Here is a 20,435-nt window from a genome sequence, read left to right as displayed (position 1 = left end):
ACCAAACTAGACGATCCGTCGAGCGTGCGCTTACTCCCTCACTGGCGGAGACGAAACCTTATTCCAGCATTTTCGTGTTTCTGTTCATCATGTACATGTCCATGTTACAGCCTGTCATGAGCTAAATGCTAAATCTCCGTTCACGGAACCCTGTAATGGTTGGACCAAATGTGTTCGCGTCTTCGGTACTGGCAAGTCAAGGGTAGCTTGAGCAATGAAGCTGCATGTTTAAATCGACCGAAGTTCTCTTTTAACACTAAAAGCACAGTGTGAATGTTATAGCCCAGAGCTCAGGTTAACCATCAGTGTGTGTGAAAAGGGACTAAGTTATCCTGGGGACAACTCTTACCCACAGCTAAGAAAATGGAGCCAGACAGTCTGAGTCAAGTCATAGTTTGTAGAAATAACCCACAACTTGTTTTGTTGTGGTGCTTGACAATGTAGTACTACCGAAAGCATGTGATTAATGAGTATGAGAGGTGATGCTGTGGAAAGAATTACCTGTGCACACCTACAGTATGATCCACAACTATCTATCACTTCATCTAACAATCTGACTACTATGTTGAAATTAGATTGGCACAGAATATTAAACATTTAAAACTCATTTATTACTATTATTAGTGTTTTTGTTTTTTAATTAATATTCTTCACTCCAAGCTGCCTGTGTGTTCTCCTTTAATCTATATTCAGTCTTGTGTAGGCTATCATTGTCCTTTCCGGCTTGCTGTTTTCTTCCCTCCATGGGAATGAAGACAGGGTGTTGGATCTACATTCCTTCATACGTGTGGTGTGTTGAGGCACAAGAGTGAGCCAAGCCCTTCACCCAACTAAACTAGACAGACCTGTAATCTCCGTGAGTGCATGAGCGATACATTTTGGGCCCTAAGCCACGTCAGGAACTAAGGGACACTGAATATTAACAATTGGGATGCTAACAAATAGACTGAAAATGTTACAACGACATATCAGGCAACACGCTCGTCAGTGGTGAGCTGTCGTTCCGCTACAGGCGTGTGCCTCACACAGCCACACTGCGGGGGGCTGCCGAGCTGGAGCTGTGTCAGTAGCAGGTCAGGAAGACGAACTGTCAAGGAGGAAACGGGGATCAGAACCGGAAAAGAGAAGTTCTCGGCACCCTGGTGGAATACAAAATCTGTTTTTTGACAGAATTGCGGCAGTACCGCTGCCTGTAGTCGAGTTGGCACCAAACCTATTATTTCAACTTGCAACGTCAGCAGATAACAAGTCATCAACGTTAGCTACCCTACCAGCCGGTTAGTCCCTCCTAGGTGCTGTAGCAGCTAACCTAGCTTAGCTGTTCGCTGCCCGGCTTCCAAGATGAGGCTGAAAGTAGGATTCATTCTACGGAGTTTGCTAGTCGTTGGGACGTTCCTCGGTCTAGTGGTGCTCTGGTCTTCTCTGTCCCCGAAACCCAGCGAGGAAAACCCTTTTGGAAAACGGGTGAGTTGACAACAGCAAACCAGTCAGTGTCCAACAGAGGGAAGTACTGGGAACAGTTACCGGTGCTAGCATATCTCCAACCCTACACGTCATAAATTTATGATACATTTAGAAAGTGTGACTTGACACTGAGGGGGTCGCAGTAGCACATTAGTATCTTCATCAGCAAAATAATAGCTCCCATTGTACCTTGGTACGAGACACGCTTTCGTTCAGTTGTTGGGCTAGCTTTACTACATTGGTTGTCATGGAGATTGGTTTCTAGCTAGCAACAAACGCTAGGTTAGCTGTCTTGCCACTATATGTTAATAAATTGACCCATTTGGATGTAAGTTACAGTTGTATCGTCCCTCATTTGTCATCTGCATTGTTACCGTTTACAATACTCTCCTATATCATAAACCGTCATTCCATGATACATATCCGCATATGTCACCACAGTGGTGCCATGCGTCGCCAAGGCGGAACTGTATTGTAAGATAACAGGTTACATGAGTTCAGTCAGGTTTTTGATGAAAGCCCTGTATTTCGTGATTCTTCTTCTTCTTTGTTGTTTATTGGCAGTCGGCATCCTTAATGTTGCATATATTTCGTGATTCAATATTGCTACAATTTTTGAATGTTCAGTGATCATCAACAACTTTCTTGTTGGATCAATGAGACCGTCAGATTAAGTTCCCTCTCGTTTTTGCTGCCGAAAACATGTCACAACTATACCCTTTAACAGTTACACTATACAATATGGAAGGTGCTGTGAGGTGTTACTCAAAAGAGAAGTAAAATAATTCAGCAGCTGACTGATGTTAAATGGAAGATCAATAATCGTTAATAATTGAAAATCGAATCAATAATCGTTAATAATCAAAAATCGATTTGTAATCGAATCGAGACTTCAATAATGTGTGTATGTATATATATATATGCGAACGCTCGTCAACGTCAGTCCGGGGGGGGGGGGGGGGGGGGGAGAGAGACACGGACAGACAGTCATCAACTCTGTCTGCCGGGGACGGACGGACGCTCGTCACCGTCACGCGCGGAGTATAGCGGCGCTGACCTAGCGGGGTAGCTCCGCTGTTCCACCGTCTGAGGAGAACCCTGCTTAGGCGGGAGGCAAAAATGCTTCGGCGCTGCGCCTAAGCCGTATAATGGCAGGGAAAACCCTGTATATATATATATAGGATTCATTCAACATAGTAGTCAGATTGTTATATATATATATATATATATATATATATATATATATATATATATATATATATATATATATATATATATATGTGTGTATATATTATTATGTGTGTGTATATATATGTGTATGTGTGTATATATATGTGTGTGTGTGTATATATATACGTGTATATATGTGTATACATATATGTGTATATATTAACTGTATTGAATAAATATGTAAATCCGTGACCTTTTTAAACAAACAAATGAAAGCAAAATAAACCTTTAGAATTCCCATAGGTTTGTTCATGATTACAAACCCACAGAACATGATATGCACTCACTCCTTCTTATCCCTCTCATTATTCTAGGATGTGATGTTTCTTGCTGTTGTTTATCTGTGTAGGATTCTAATACCCTTGGTTTGTAACCCTCCAAACAGGATGACATTTTGCTGCCCAAAGGAGACCTAGCAGATCAGTTTAAGCCTGTGGTGCCATGGCCTCATGTGGAGGGGGTGGAGGTTGACCTCAACTCCATCAGACTCAAACATGGTGAGACACACAGTTTCATTTCTTAAACTGAAGGGAAGTTGTTATGTAATTCTCCTGAAAAATACTGTTATTGACAGTGGCTAAAGCAGGTGCAGGTGCACAAGTGAAATGCTATTGTTATATGTCTTGATACACATAAACGTTTTAATTGCGTGACTTTTACAAGCAAAACGGGTTGGTAAGCTAGTTATTCTATTGGTCACATTTTTTGGGCAAACTTTTGTTTCTGGTTATCATCTTCAGGAGGTGCCATCAACCTACAGAACGCTGACCAGCAGCCCAACCAGAAGCAGGTGATCCAGCAGCAGTATGTGACATTCAGACCTCACACTCACACATACAGCAGCCCTATGCTGAAGAAAGGTATCCTGGGAAACTTCGAGCCAAAGGAACCTGAGCCTCAGGGTGTTCCTGACGGTCCTGGAGAGGGGGCCAAGCCTTTCGTTCTGGGTCCTGAGTACAAAGATGCTGTCCAGGCTTCCATCAAAGAGTTTGGCTTCAACATGGTGGCTAGTGAAATGATCTCACTGGACAGAACCATCAGTGATATACGCCATGAGGAGTGAGTTCGTACTGACAAATTCACCTCATTTACTTCGTATAAGCCCTAGATTAGGGACTATAGGACCACTTTGCCAATTTGCAACTTTATCCTAACTAGTTCAAAATGTGCTGTTTGAAACAGTCTCCTGAAGTGCTAACAGACTGATCGGGTCTGCCCCGATCATATAAAGCACATTTGATATATACAATTCAAAATCTGGATGATTACATCAGTATTTTCAGAACTGGACCTCAGCAACCAATGAAAGAGACTTCCCACAGCAGCTGATGGTGCTGCCAAGCAAAGGTCAATATTGTAGTCCTTGAGGCTAACGTTAGCTAGCATACTGCTATTGACAGAAACTTAAAATCTCAACTCCAGTTCTCACTGAAATATAGAAAACCTGTGTTGACCCTGTCTCCTCATTCATCCAGACTTGTTAAACTTCTTCCCTCATTTTTGTGTCATTGCAATGCATTACTACTCTACATGAAGCCAGAGTGCTAAAGCCTCGCCCGTACTGCTGCACAGAGCGCTGTTCACTGTTTATTCAAATTGTTTTAATACTGAACGTGTCGCTAACCAAACTGCACCAAATTTAACACTGCACAAAGCAATCCTGGATATTAGATTGACTGGGAAAAAAGTTAGTTCAGTAATAACAGATTCAGTCAAAGTAAGGAAGAAAAATACATGAACTCTAATTCATTCATCAAACACAGACACACACACATACATACTCAGTCACCTATTGTGCAATATGTGGCACCACACCAGCCCAATTACCTGATGGTTAACTTGTTGTGTAAGCACACACAGAGACACAAGGAAGCCATTAGGATGGGACTCCTATACACCCCACTGAACAAACCAGCTGTATCTGGTTTGACAAAGACAGAGTAAACAAGACGATCTAACTGGTACTTTGTACACGTGTGTTTTGTACAAGCTGTTTTAAACCTTACAATGCTAAGACTCCATAAGTGAATGATACATGAAACTATGTCCAAACACACCTTCCACTGTAAGACTAACAGCCAGATACACATTCATTATCACTGTGTATTAAGGGTGTGTCCATATCTATTGATCCTTACAAAATTGTGTGTTATGTTTCATCATATCACTAACAGTGTGTGTCAGTAGTCTGTCACTTAGTAGATGTTGAAAAAAGGAAAAGGAAATGTTTTATTAAAACACTGGACAATTATAACAGCTCTAAGATACACATTTACTTGTGACACAACTTCCATCATCTCATGGCAAGTCTTGAATTAAGTGGTAGTAGTTTTTATACAAAGCAAATATAAAGCAAGTCTTGTTCCGTATCTTTATATATTTGATATTGTTCAATGATTTAATTATGTAGGTCTGTTGTTGTGTTCATTGACAGCTGTTTCTGCCAGTTAGAGAGACAGTCAACCAATCAGAGCTTTGAAGAGTAAGTGGGGATCTTCCTTTATAGCTAGTAGTTTGGTATCCCGCTGTACTGATGAAAAGTAACAACAGAAAAATGGAAAGAGAACTGTAAAGAAGTGTGGATGAGATTGATTGTTGTATGAGTCAACTAACAAAGTTGATGACTCTTGGGTAACAATAACACAGCGATTGCTGATTTTAGGTGATTGTATATTAATGGAAACATCCAACTATAAAACAAGGAATGTCTGTCTGTCAGTCTGTTCTTAAGTGTGAACTGTTCATCCAGTCAGCTTCACACTTCGCAGGTTTGTTGCTGATGACCCGAGCAAGTGAAGTGTCAAATTTGGTGCAAATTTGTGTATGCAATATTCAGTATTAATATTGATATTATTATTTTGAAATAAATGTGAACACTGCTCTGTGCAGCAGCGGGGTTGTGACTTTAGTGCTCTGCAGCCGACTGGGTTTCCACAACATGACTTTCAAATTCTTACCGATACCACAGATTGTCTTTCCTAACCTTAAATATGCATGCACTACAAAATTTTAAAATATTAGCACATCACACACTACAAAAAGGTTATGGCACCAGAGGGAGTAGTGCTCCACCTCACATAATCTAATGGAGAAGCATACATAGACAAAACAAATAGTGTGGTGCAACAACTTGCAGGAACTGGATTCAACATTTTTCATTTCTGTCAACGGCAGAATGCTAGCTAATGGGTTGCCTTTGACTTCGAAAACGTTAACTAGACCTCACTGAAGTTCTACTTATATCTGCACAGTGACATCTGGTTACATATTTGCCCTTTTCAAATGGGAACCTGTAACATTTTCAGAATGAATGTAATGATGTGCTCTTCGCATTGTGCCTTGTCTCTCCAGGTGTAAGTACTGGCATTATGATGAGAATCTGCTGACCTCCAGTGTGATTATAGTCTTCCATAATGAAGGCTGGTCCACACTGATGAGAACCATCCACAGTGTCATCAAGAGGACTCCCAGAAGATACCTAGCTGAGATAGTCATGATCGATGACTTCAGCAACAAAGGTTAGCTTGCCTTCCTCCACACTGTGTACGGGTTAGAAAAAAAAAAAAAAGTTTTGCAAGCTGATAAATACCAATTTAGCAGCTCCAGGCATTCTCATGTTGCCATTCTAGTGTTTGATTCTGTGTACCAAGACAGAAGCTCAGAGAATGGATATGATTTTGCTTGTGATACATGAAATGTCGAGTTATATTCACATTTATTTGTTAACTGTGCTGTCGTCATTTAATAGTCCAATAGACCAAATCTATTAGAGGATGTTGTTCTTGACTGGAGAAAAAGAGTCATGGTGTCTCTCTAAATCTGCAGTTTCTCACACTAATACAAAGATAGATATATATATTAGTAAAGAAGTGTTGATGAAGATGAGTTTAAAACAGTAGGATAAGCAGAGATAAGCTGACCTTGTTTGAAGATGACAACTCAACTCATTTTATTAAATCCAAATATTGTTAGTTGTGAAATATTTACCTCTGTCTGTGGTTTGAAACATAATGGTGTAACATGTAATGTTCATAAGCTGTGTGTGTGTGTGCGTGTGTGTGTGCGCGTGTGTGTGCGTGCGCGTGTGTATAGTCCATCTGAAGGAGCGTTTGGAGGAATACATCAAACAATGGAATGGTCTTGTCAAAGTCTTCAGAAATGAGAAGAGAGAAGGACTGATCCAGGCCAGGAGTATAGGAGCCAAGAAGGCCACTAAAGGACAGGTATCATGTGATCTTACTGCTGCTGCTTCACTACCAACCTACAAAGTTTCATATACAGTTTTCTACCTCTGGGCCCTCAACTTGAACCAGATGTGAAACACTATAATCCTCATTATTTGGTAGCCTCATTCAGACTGACACCATCACATTCTCCTTTAACAGAGCGGAACACCAACATCAGTGTTTATGTACACCTGTTTTCTAGGTGCTGATCTACCTGGATGCCCATTGTGAAGTTGGAATCAACTGGTATGCTCCTCTGATTGCTCCTATTTCAAAAGACAGGTAACACACATGCACACACACACACACACACACACACACACACACACACACACACACTGTCAGGCCTCACAGATCTGATAGTAGCTGTCAATGACTTTTGAGTTTATAAAGGGTGGCTGTCATCCAACGGAGATTGTTTACAATTTGGTTTATCGGTCAATTACAATCCATTAACCATCATCATGACTTTCCGTTTTTATGACTTTTTTATACATTGGGTACTTTTGTCATTAGTATGATACAAATAAAGGCAAAATGAATTGGTAGCAGATTACATTTATATTATTTTTGGTACACTTTCTCTATATAGTTTTTTTGTAATCTACTGTGGAAGCATGGAGATTGCAGTTTTTACACATGACATCATCAACCTGTTTCCGTCATCAAACACTCAAATTCAGTTTGTGATCTTACCTTTATTATAAACTAATGGGTCACTGTGCAGCCCATTAAAGACATGATAATCCCTATGTTACATATAGTCCTGATCGATAAGAGATTTACAGGTTGCTTGTATTTTACAGATGTCTAATTCCAGATGTTACACTCACAAAATTTGACACCAGTTATCTGTGAGTGTATTCCAAGCTTTGTGGGACACCGAGCCTAAATTGACTCCCCACCAGTCCTACAAATTGGGAATTATGGGAAAATATTATAATTATTTTTTATTTTTTTGGTTGTTATCTTGTTTTTAATATTGCTTAGTAAGGTTTTGATGATGGAAGGAGAAAAGTGAGGAAGTGCAGCATGTGAACAAAATGTGCACACGCTAGATCTGGCTTGTAATTCATCTTCAAAAAGTATTGTGATACTGTTGAATTGTGAGATAAGCGTAACATAGGCCTCATTTTTGATATGTTGTTTTAAACTACACTTATAATGGGGCAGCTTAACTGAAAATCTCACCAGCAACATCTGTATGTTTCAACCCACATCAGTCCCCCATCAAAAGATACTTGCCACCGGGCCAAATAACTTTGCCAGTGGAAACCCTCTCTGTTTGTTATCACTACATTAAATCTGCTTTTGCTTGCAGCTCTGAAACCTGAAATATTTTTTATTTTAAAGAAAACATCTACATAGATTTTGTTCATATGTTCATCAACAGCGATTTAATACACTGTGGTATGTCTGACCACCTGTGTACCATGCATACAGTGTATTTATGGATGAAAGGGTCAGATCACAAACACAAATTAGCGCCACTCTTCAAAACACTCATAAGAGATGTCTCCACTATCAATATACTGCTAATATTTATCAATACCACAGCATTGAGTACTGTATCTGCGAATATCTGAGAATAATCAAGGTATTGTATGTTCATCAGGAATTATCCGGTGATATGACATGCACCTCATTTGCAGTGCATTTACCACCTCCTGCAGTGCTCTTACATTGTTTTTCAATCCCTCAATAGTGTACCAACCACAATTGTTAAGTCTGCATCACTTCTTATTCTAATACGGAACAAAAATGATGTACTATCAGATTTAGTAATGACTAAACATGCCAGAGCTCTATATCCCAGCTGTGAAATGAATCTCTTTTTAACAGGGCATCAAAAGGAATTCACTCATAGTGTTTAATTCATCATCACAGCACAATACAGACAAAAGTGTGTGTGTGTGTGTGTGTGTGTGTGTATGTGTGTGTGTGTGTGTGTGTGTGTGTAGGACAGTGTGTACAGTGCCACTGATAGATTATATAGATGGTAATGAGTACAGTATGGAGCCTCAGCAGGGTGGAGATGAGGACGGTCTGGCAAGAGGAGCATGGGATTGGAGCCTGCTCTGGAAGAGAGTACCACTTAGCGAGAGAGAGAAGGCCAAGAGAAAACATACCACCCAGCCCTACCGGTACACACACACACACACACACAGCAGTCAGCATGCTAACATTCATCCCTGTTCTGTTTGTGTCTCCATCTCCCATCCCTTCATCCCAACTGTCCTATCCTTCGCTGTGTCTCGTTCTGTCTTGGTCTCAAACACCCCACCCCATGTTTTTGTGTTTTCACTGGCATTGCCATCCGTATTTGCCTGTTGTTTTTCCTGCATGTACACCATCCCTACAAATCTTCCCCCCGTGTATCTTGTATGCATGGTCCCTGCCCTACTCTGTCAGAACGGTGTGTACGGTGCCTCTGATCGACTCCATCCACGGCCAGAAGTTCACCATTGAGCCCCAGGGTGGAGGAGACCAGGACGGCTTCGCTAGAGGAGCCTGGGACTGGAGCATGCTCTGGAAGAGAGTTCCTTTGGGAGACAGAGAAAAGAGACAAAGAAAATCTCGGACTGAGCCATATAGGTACAGAAAAACAGATGTCTGACTAATCTGGACAGTATCAACACAAAAAAAAAACACGTCCCTACTAACTGTGATAGATTCTAATGTGGTAAAAAAAATACAGAAAACCATCTCATGTCAGCAATAGAATTACTAATAGATGATACTAAATGAAATTATTAAATATTATTTAATTGTCCTAGTAGGGATGTCCCGATCCGAACTGCAGGATATGGGCATTTTTCCACTGATATCGGGATGGGCGATTTTGAAGTTGGACCCAAGCCTGATTTTTAATTTTTTTTTACGTCAGAACACAATTTGTGGCAGAACACAGACATGCACGTAACGTTACTCTGGCAAACCTGTGGATTAAATGTCTGCAGTGTGGAAATAAATTAAAGGAGAACTTCGGCCGTTTTTAACCCATATCCCTGTTGAGCGAGGTTACCGAGTGCTGTCACTAGGAAAAATAACATTTGGCAAAATATTTACAGAGTATCAGAACGGCAGCTAAAGCGATCCTATGGGGGCAGACATAACCGAAAGTGAAACTTAAGGATGTCTGCCCCCATAGGTTCACTTTAGCTGCCGTCCTGATATCTGATCAATATTGTGCAAAAAGTTCACGTTATTTTTCCTACTGACAGCACTCGGTAACTTCGATCAACAGGGATATGAGTTAAAAACGGCCAAAGTTCTCCTTTAAATTAGAAAGCGAAAGCAGTCCAACGATGACCCTAACCCCTAACCGATTCCTGAGGGGGTAACAAAAGAGCTGCATTTAATACTACTCATTTGGTACGATAAAAAAATGACAGAGAAGGTCATTAAATTATTCGTGCAAAAGTTGCAATAGCATATGCATAATAAGAAAGAGCCATATGAAATACTTTGTTTCAACAAAATAAAAAACCTATTAAGGAATAGCTTGGAAGCAGGTACTTTTTTTTCTTAATGCAGCTGTATTATCCAGGAACATATTAGTTAAGTCTAAGTATCGGATCAGGACTCTGTATCGGCATTTACTAAATATTAAAGGACACAGATCAGGATCGGGATAAAAAAAAACCTGACTGGGAGATCCCTAGTTCCTAGAATATCTTAATTAATGTTGCTCCAGGAATCATTTTAACTTAAAAAGTGACAAAGTTTTCATCAGAACAAACAGTAACCATTGCTTTCAAATGGGATATAAAACCCAGTCCCTTGGGTGAGAGTCCTGTATTTGACCCATCCAGCCAACAGCTTGGGTCAAATACAGGGCTCTCACCCAAGGGACTGGGTTTTATATCCTATTTGTAAGAAATTGTTACTGTTTTTATAGTCAATGCACTTATCATTTCTCCTTTTTCAGTTGTCAGTTTATTTAGGCTGATGCAACAAAAATACTTTGTTAGATTTAGGCAGTAAAATACCTAGTAAGGTTTGTGAAACCATAGATCATTTTACAACGTTAACCATGTGCTACAAATGATAACTTCTCCCATGTGGATATGTTTCTGGTCTATTTTCGGTGTCACAAAGCGATGACAGTACAAAAATGTGACTGGTCAGTTGCTTTGATGGTGCTTGAGCAACATTAATCATGACGTTGCAGGAAAAACACCAAAACGGCATAGGGGTACCACCAGTTGATCTTTAATACCAACTCTTATTATATTGACATTTGGGAAATTTCACATATATAAATAGTCTAACCCTTGCTGCATAACACACTTAACCAACTATACCAACTAAATGTGATGGGGAGTAGCTTACTACTGTCCTGTCCACTGACCGCCTCTGTGCTTTAACGTTTCTTCTATTTGGAGTTGATATATGTTTTGTGGTCCCAGTTTGTTTCATTTAGCGTGATTTATGGACGCTGATTTTAGACTGACTTTCTGATGTTTTCAGTTGACACTATTAAGGGCAATTTGGCTAATCATTTCCAGTGTTTCTGTTAGCTTGCTTGAACCACAGGGGGTTGCTCTATGGCAACTTAAAAGCCTCCCTAGAGAAATGACAGGGCCTACTCTAAAAGCTGTGGGAGTAGCTGTTTTGTGTTGGGACATTTTTTCAGGTCTACAGGGGTGCTTCTGGTGTGAATCGGTTTGGAACGGGGCACCCTCATCCCCACCACCCCTTAATTACTTTCTCATTCATCATGTCTCCCTGTCAGTTTTTCTTTCTCTGCGTTACTTTCACTAATTTCTCATCATGCTTGGACTTTGTTTCGCTGTCAGTCTGAACTCATGTGCTCCGTGTTCTCATTGTTGTTATTAATACAGTAACTGACTGACTGAATGCTTTGTGTAAAGGCAATGCCAGTGTTTAGGTAGAAACAAACTGTTACATATCTGAATTTATGAACAAGCTGATGGGAATGGATGAGGAGATTATTGACTTTTACAGATCCCAGGAAAACAGATTAACCTTTAATGTGAAGAATAATGTTGAGCTACACAGTGATGCGCATGTTTTAGTGTGTGTCTTTTATGTATGTTTCTGGATGTGGATGTGTGTGTCTGTCTTTATACCTGTAGGTCTCCAGCCATGGCGGGTGGTCTCTTTGCTATAGAGAGAGACTTCTTCTTTGAGCTCGGTCTGTATGACCCTGGACTGCAGATATGGGGAGGAGAGAATTTTGAAATATCATACAAGGTAGGCAAGGAGTAGTCCAGTTTGTACACTGTGAGACTGAATGATGCCACTCACTGGTTAATCATGTATTTACATTTCTGTGTGTTTATATAGATCTGGCAGTGTGGTGGACAACTGCTCTTTGTACCATGTTCTCGTGTCGGCCATATCTACAGACTTCAAGGATGGCAAGGCAACCCTCCACCCGCACATGTTGGATCGTCGCCCACTCTTAAGGTAAAGTAGCTCACGACTACAACTCTGAGTGTGACTAAAACATTGGTGTAAGCGTGGTTCTGTCTGTGTCCAATTATTCTATGAAGTGGGCATGTTCACAGGCAGTGTCTGAAATTCTCTTTTTGACTCACCAGCCAAATTTACTGGTAGATGGTTAAGCAAATCAGAATCAGAATTTCCTTCATTTGTCCCGCAAACAGGGACATTTCTTCATCACAGCAGACAAAGGACAGTGGTATTGTAATAAACAATAATAATATTACAAGAATAAACAATACAATAAAAAAGTAAGAAATAGAAAACTCATATACATTGTTGATAAATAATATTTTACACTGTTAACAGTCTAATTGTAAGCAGTGTGGCAGTGTATTGTTGAATAATAATAAGTATGGGTGTGTAAAATTGTCCAGTTAGTACAAAAAACAGAGAAATTGGTTCCTGTGACACCTCTCCTTCACACACTTGGGGTGTATTAGCCTATCGCTGACGGAGCTGCCCAGTGCTGAGATTGTGATATGCAGGGGGTGGGACTCCTTCACCAGCAGCGATGCCAGCTTATCCATCCTCCTGCTCTTTCCTACCACCTGCACTGGGTCAAGAGGGCATCCCAGGATGGAGCTGGCCATCTTTTTAAGTTTACCCAGTCTCTTCCTACCTGCTGTTAGGATGCAGGGCTCCTGTGCCAATTCTCCGCCGCCGCCTCTGTGTGAATTTCTCTGAGGCGTCGAAGGGTGAAATTTTACTCCAGCGCTGATCCGCGTCTAGAGGCAGTATCAGAGGCGAAGTATTGGCGAATCAAACCAGTGTCAGTGGAGTGTCAGGGTTGTTTGTGCATGTGGAAATCCACCACCAGCTCTTTGGTATTCCCAGCGTTGAGCACGAGGTGGTTCTGCTGGCACCAGTCCACAAAGTCCTTAATAAGTTCTCTGTAGGCTCTGTCGTCCCCGTCCCTGATGAGGCTGACAATAGCAGAGTTTTCTGAGAAGTTTTGTAGATGGCTATGGGGTGATTAGTGGGAGAAGTCTGCAGAGTGTTGTAGGGTGAGGTGCAGCAGAGCATGGTGGAAGATAAAACATCACACTGGTAAGGGTTGTGCAGGAAAAAAAACAGGAAGACTTTTATTTATAGTCTCAAAAACAAAGAAAGAAAGAAACTTTTCTTATTCAGCTTCTGACCGTTCTGGTCGCTCTCTTTCCAAGGAAAAAAAACTCCTTGCCCTCTCCCATTCCACTCACATATATAGCAGGAGAGTTCGCCTTTCCAGTTCAACTGGGGCCTATCAGGGCAGATCTCTATAATGGAGAGCTGAAAAGGTTAACAACGAATATACATAGTTTTCTTTACTTGCTCACGCTAACAAGTTCTAAATTAATTCTTCCTTAGACTAAGATACCTACTGCACACTCACAACAAACAAATGATTTATATTTTATTCAGTATATTACCCTTAATTACCCTTCATGACATTACACATCCATTATCCAGTCGAAACTGAGAACACGCCTTCTCATACTCCACCAGCACAAGACGGCTACCACAAAGGACTCTAACTCTGACAAGTTATCACTTTGATTACAACAAGTGTCTTATATACATTTTCAGTAATAAACTTAAAGTACAATTCTTTGTAATTAACAAATGTTAGTGGAAACATGATTTAATAATAATTAAAAAAAAAGATTGTCTGTCTACCTCTGTGAACAAAAAACGGGTTAGCAACTAGTGAGGGAGCTGGTGATTTATCACACAGTGTACAGGTTGAACAGGAAAGGGGCCAGGACTGTTCCCTGTGGGGCCCCTGTGCTGCAGATTATTGTGTCCGACACGTAGTCCAGAGTCCTCACATACTGTGGCCCGTTAGTGGGGTAGTCGATGATCTAGGACGTAAGGTGTTGGTCCACCCCCGTGAGCTCCAGCTTGTCCCCCAAAAGTGCGGGCTGTATGGTGTTAAAAGCACTGGAGAAATCAAAGAAGATGATCCTTACAGTGCTTCCAGGCTTCTCCATGTGAGACAGTGATCTGTCCAGGAGGAAGGTGATGGCGTCGTCCACTCCAAGGTTGATAAGCAAACTGGAGTGTGTCCATAAAAGGACCCACCAGAGGGCGTAGATGGATGAGGACCAGCTGTTCCAGGGTACAAAAACAATAGAAAAGAGGGGGAAAAAAGGCTCAAATGTGAGCGAGAGCTGCTGTAACATCTTTGTCGCCATGTTTATTTCTGGCCAAAATAAAGAATGCTTTGTTTGTATGATAAGTGTGTTAATTTCAATACATTTCATTCAGATAAGTATGAGTAAGGAATAATATTGGATATAAACTTAAAAAAGAGGCCAGAGCAAAATTTGAAGCAAAATTATTTTCAGAAATGGAGCACAAAAAGTAATCGATCAACAATAATTCATAAATGTTGCTCTGATTGGAATGTTACAGTTCTCTACTGAGACTGCTGTAAAATCACACTCTCAGTGAACATGGTGATCAGCCCAAATATTGAATTAATACATTCCATCTCTCAGCTTATTTTCCATCTTGATGTTTCTCCTTCACCCCCTGTGGCTCTAGTAGAAAAATGTGTGCATGGTGGGAAGCAAGACAGAGGTGTGCACACATTTTTACATAAATATCAGTTAATGTGTGAATAACTGTATGAATGGATTGAGTGTGTATGCATCATCTGGTGTGCACAGTTTGAGAGCCACTGCAGCACCAGTTAGGTGTACTGTATTGTCTTACATGTAGTCTATACCTCTAACACTTGATGTATATTTATAATTTTCATGATGCAGCTCCAAATGCAAAAATGTTTTTCATGTTGATGTGTGTGTCTGTGTGTAGAACTATGTTCGTGTGGTGGAGGTATGGTGGGATGACTATAAGGACTACTTCTACGCCAGTCGTCCTGAAACTCTCACTCTAGCCTATGGAGACATCAGTGAACTGAGACGCTTCAGGTATGACATACTGTACATACTACATATGTATGCTTAATTTTTTAATTTTGGGTAGATATTTGGACTTTTAATCCTTTGCCGTACCTGATCACACTTTTCCATGTCACTGACATTTTCATTTTACTACTACAATTATTTTAGTAGTTTAATGCAATTCCTTCGCTATTTTTATAATTCTGAAACTCATGTATTATTAGCTCACAATAAAACTAAGTTCACTGGTTATAAATGATTGTTTTGCTGCTTGATGGCTGAACTTTTTGTCAGGGAGGAACATCGATGCAAGAGCTTCAAGTGGTTCATGGAGGAAATAGCCTATGACATTCCAATGCACTACCCTCTGCCTCCTAAAAATGTAGAATGGGGAGAGGTAGGTAGACACACACACACACACACACAAACACACACACAGAGCATGTTTCATAAATGTTTCTTTCATTGTTGTTAGATGAGTCGTGTGTGTATCCTGTTCTATGTGTAGATTCGGGGCTTTGAGACAAGTTACTGTATCGACAGTATGGGACACACCAATGGAGGCAATGTGGAAATAGGACCTTGCCACAGGATGGGTGGTAACCAGGTAATGAAACAATGGGGCTTCAGCAACAACAACGGTTCTGGTTCACACTCCAGATTTTGCATTCTTACCAAAAGCCTATTGGTTCTCAGCTAGAACCGAGCAGCTTTACCTTGACCTGAAGTGTGGTCTGAAATGGAAAGTGATATCCTTGATAGAAGGGTTCTGCTCAAAACTGGTGGAAGAGTGGGCTAGTTCACTAGTCCATGGTTCCAAGAATCTTAATCAGAGCTGGTTTAAGAAGCTAATTAGAAAGGTGTTATCAGTGTCTCATTTGATGTGATGCTTTATCTCCTGTAGATCTGTTCAGTGCAGTTGAAGATGATGATCTTGAACTTTCCTTCCTGGTTTAAATATGTCAAACAAATTGTAGGTTTTGTAAGAGTCGTTTTTTGTTTTTGTCTGACAGGTTATTTTCTTCTTCTCTCAGGTCAAAGTGTGCATAGCTGGCAAGGGTCTACCACCTAGTCTTTTGGTCTTACTTGTTACTACCACTAAGAATCACCACAGTCGCAGCCCTTTCTTTATCTGACAGATTGCAGCATTTCAAACATGTCGGTGAACGAATGATTTAGCAAAACCACAACAGACAAATGTTGTTTTGCTTTGCTTAGTTTATACAAAAAAAAGCAGCAACCAACTCTGAGGCTGTTTCCGAATTACTCTGTGTTGTTTCATGGTACGCTACATTCACTAGTGGTTACCGTTTAGCTGTTAGAGTTAACATCATCTCTGATGTGCTATGATAATTACAATAGGAATGTTCCATCTGTGTGACCAATCACACCATGACAGATAATTATTCATGGATCAATGTCATGTGTCTAGTTTAATACAGATTTTTTTTTGAGAGATCACCATAGTAATGTTATGTTTCAATGCACTGGACAACATGTCACACTAGCCCTTTTTAGCTAGAAAAGGCGGCACATTTGCTCCAAGGTAAGGACGGCAATGTGCAGGCCTGTCTTTCTAAAACGGAGGCATAATATTCCTCCTTTGCCAAAAGCCGCCTCTGAGGTAGGCGTAAACATGTGACGTGAGTGTTTTAAGGCACACTTCCACTTGCAAAGAAGACAGGCACACACCTGATTTCATTCTGAGCTGAGGGTCAATTCATGATGTGCAAAATTTGAATGTGAAGGCAGAGGTTGTTGTTCAAAGTAACTGATTGATGTAATGTTAATAAAACAGAGGTTTTTATCTCTCTTTGTGGATGTCAACCTCTGCAAATGAATGTGCTTATATATGGACTGTGTGTGTGTGTGTGTGTTTGTGTGTGTGTGTGTAGTTGTTCCGCATCAATGAAGCCAACCAGCTGATGCAGTACGACCAGTGCTTGACCAGAGGAAGTGATAATTTAGCTGTTATTGTCACACACTGTGATCAGAATCAGCACACTGAGTGGAAGTACTTTAAGGTGAGACAAACGCACACACACACACACACACACACACACACACACACACTATTGATCAAAACAACAAATCTCTTCTTGTCCTCTGTTCATCAGCACACTGATCAATCTGAGACAGACTAGACAAAAAGTGAAATGAACAAGAATAACCCCTCTGCCACTTTCTCTCTGTCTCTCTATGTAGGATCTACATCGGTTCACTCATGTGCCAACAGGTAAATGAATACATAATTTTTACATGGAAAACTGTAGCTGACAACCATCATGTTTCCAGTAGAGGAAAGATCAGGAAGTCTTCATTTTGATAAAGTTTTTTCAGATAACTAAAGTAGTCTGCACACAGTCTGAAAACTATCAGTCACTGACTGTCACACACCTACTAATGTGATCTGTAGTACTGTAGTTTGAACAGCTAGAGGGGAAAACTTGGGAAACAAAAATGTTCAGCCTGTGCGTAACTTTTCAAACTAGATTCCTGGCATCTAATTCAATGTTTATCCATGTCAGTGACAGCTGATTAGCAACAAGTGCAGCAAAGGAATGTCAAATATACAGGCGGCTGTGACACGGGGCTAGAGCCAGTGTCATGATATCAGAAGGTTGCTGGTTCGATTCCCCTGGTCTGCATGTCAAAGTGTCCTTGGGCAAGATACTAAACCCCAAACTGCTCCTGATGCGGTACCTTGCATGACAGGACCTGCCATCAGTGTATGAATGTATGAATGTATGAATTACTGTAAGTCGCTTTGGACAATAGCGTCTGATAAATGCCCTAAAAGTAAATGTAAATACAGAGTGGCGTACAGTTTGCTGTTGTGTTTGGTGTAAATGTGTGCATGCAATGGTACTAATGGACACATTGTGCGGTTGCTTAAACTAGATGAGCTCCAATATCGAAAATAGATCTGTATTGGAGGCCCCCTACCACTTAATAAGGTTGTCCTCCAGGGATCTGTAAGGAAGGAGATGTAATTTAAATGGTATATTCCTATAACAAACACTACTATTAATGTTCATCTGTGTTCTCCTAACAGGAAAATGTCTGGACCGCTCTGACCTGCTGCACAAAGTGTTCATATCAGACTGTGACACCAGTAAAACCACTCAGAAATGGGAGATGAACAACATAGTGGCTGTATGAAGATTGCAGGGAGCTTGGAGAAGAACATGGTGACTGTATGAGAACATACACACTGACTAACATATGCCAAGAAACACATCCATGCTGTAAGTTTACAGATATCTCAAGCTAATACTGTCCTTTTAAAGAAAACATGTTTTCAATATGAGCTAGTCAGTATCAGTTCTCCTCCGACATAATTAAGCCAGAATGATCTAATAAAAAGATAATAAGTACCAGCAGTTAACAGTTTCAACCCCAAACTGTTCTGTGTCGGTATTTGGTATCAGCCAAAATTTGCCTTTTGTCAATCTCTGGTCCATATGCTCATGCATTATACCAACACATACCCCCCAGTAATAAAAGAAGAACTGTGGCGGCTGAAGCAACTAGTCCTCAGAATGACCTGTTGGACAAATACTGAACTGGAAACACGTTGGGCTCTGTCTCTGTCTTTCATTTTTTACATATCTCTCTCTCTCTCTCTCTCTTTCTCTCTCTCTCTCTCTCTTATTGGTCTCTCAGGTCTTTTCTGAACCACTACAATGATTTATGAAATTAATTACTTAAATTCAAACTATTGAACAGTCATGCTCTTATTAGACATTTTCAATCAACTGTTAGCCAAACTGATTTACTCACTCACCAAAGAGTCCTTTTTATTGGTGGAGGATTCAATCACATCATCAGTATGTTTAAACAGGTACAGTGTTGGTACATACACTGGCTGGCATAATGTTTGCTTCTGTCTGTGAGTCAAGGCCAGATTCAGGCTAAAATAGTCAAAAACAAATTATTTGTTAGATGTATTAAAGAAAGAACACTTGGCATGTAAAACTGACAGCCTGTCATTCTGCCATCTGCTTCTTAAAGAGCCATCAGGCAAATGTTACAAACAAAAACGTGACCAAAGTGATAGAGGCTATCCTTAGATCCCAGGGAGGTATAAGTAAAGCTCCTACAGGCACATGCTGAACAATTTACCAAGGACACATTGTTTTATATTTATTTTTTCTTCACATTTGCACTCCAGAGTCTGTTAAGGGAATTTAATAACTCAAATTAAAGTGCCACTTTTGGCTTGGAGCTAACACAGTGATCAAAAAGGCTGAATTTGGTTGCTGAATAAGCAGAATTTAATCATCACACTGTATCAAAAGCCTGACCAGGAAAAAAAAAACATGGAAATTACAAAGCCAGCAATGCCTATGTCTTCCTGCATCAAACTTCATACAGCGTTAGTTTGTCATTCTGAGTGGGTCATGACTGACTGTGTCATGCCCTCCCACAAAACACTTAAAAATGGACAACAGCATGGATAAAAGTAACTATATTTTCTGAACTTTAATTGGTTGCTGGATACTTCTGTTGTCTTCAACTGACATGAATCCATCTTCATCAACTTCTTCAAACACTAAGATGCTTTACAGTTGCTTAAACATGTTGAGAGAGCAAATCTGTGACAACAGTGATCTGCCTACCTTACTGACAGTCTCGATGAGTATTTCAGTATCTGACCAGTTGACTGTGAATTAGTAACTGCCTGTCTGAAAAGGGGGAGGGATTAAGAAAATATATTGGATCATTTGAGTGGGGAATGACACCAGGGAGAAAAAATGATTTATTTTTGGGAAACAACAGATGAAGAAAATGTGACTGCTTTTTTGTTTGTTTTTTCAAGGGAAAGGGTTTGGTGTATGGGTTATCATGTATGCAATGTTTTGTACAATGTAAATATATTTCTTTGTAAAGATGATCATGATGCATTTTGTGAAGGGCCTTGAATGATATTGTAAATATCTAACTTATAGCAGAGTTTTAATATGGGCTGAACAGTGGGTGATGGAGCAAATAAAACACCTGATTTTATCACTACTATTGTGTTTTCTTTTGTTATTGGGATTTCAGAGCAAGTTACTGCTCCTTGAGATGGTGCTGGAGTGGGGTCATGCATACTATCACACCACAGTGTCCCACGGATAAGTGTATACTCTATATGTATACCAGTCTA

General features: G+C 40.3%; 1 protein-coding gene and 1 long non-coding RNA gene across 4 annotated transcripts; one reads left to right on the top strand and one right to left on the bottom strand.

Annotated features, from left to right (window-relative positions):
* Positions 1-589: 589 nt before the first annotated feature.
* On the bottom strand, positions 590-1,412 carry LOC115582570 (uncharacterized). Its single transcript, XR_003984189.1, has 2 exons — positions 1,272-1,412; positions 590-1,087 (listed from the first exon to the last, which is right to left on the bottom strand). It is a non-coding gene; the product is annotated as an uncharacterized LOC115582570 (long non-coding RNA).
* Positions 1,038-20,299, top strand: galnt7 (UDP-N-acetyl-alpha-D-galactosamine: polypeptide N-acetylgalactosaminyltransferase 7). 3 transcript variants are annotated; one of them, XM_030418502.1, is made up of 16 exons: positions 1,038-1,464; positions 3,080-3,191; positions 3,435-3,753; positions 6,046-6,212; positions 6,787-6,917; positions 7,123-7,202; positions 8,882-9,064; positions 9,333-9,515; positions 12,023-12,140; positions 12,234-12,356; positions 15,195-15,310; positions 15,578-15,680; positions 15,792-15,890; positions 17,179-17,307; positions 17,489-17,519; positions 18,339-20,299. In XM_030418502.1, exons 1-16 carry the CDS (start codon positions 1,342-1,344, stop codon positions 18,443-18,445), a joined length of 2,124 nt encoding a protein of 707 aa, XP_030274362.1. In that variant the 5' UTR covers positions 1,038-1,341; the 3' UTR covers positions 18,446-20,299. The 3 variants fall into 3 exon arrangements, with proteins under 3 accessions (XP_030274362.1, XP_030274380.1, XP_030274369.1); XM_030418520.1 differs by lacking the exon at positions 8,882-9,064 and having other exon boundaries at positions 1,042-1,464; XM_030418509.1 differs by lacking the exon at positions 9,333-9,515 and having other exon boundaries at positions 1,042-1,464.
* The last annotated feature ends 136 nt before the right edge of the window (positions 20,300-20,435 follow it).

This window comes from Sparus aurata, chromosome 1, assembly GCF_900880675.1.
Source record: "Sparus aurata chromosome 1, fSpaAur1.1, whole genome shotgun sequence".
Lineage (NCBI taxonomy): Eukaryota > Metazoa > Chordata > Actinopteri > Spariformes > Sparidae > Sparus > Sparus aurata.
The sequence above is the reverse complement of the archived record's forward strand: the minus strand, read 5'-3'. Positions and strand labels throughout refer to the sequence as shown.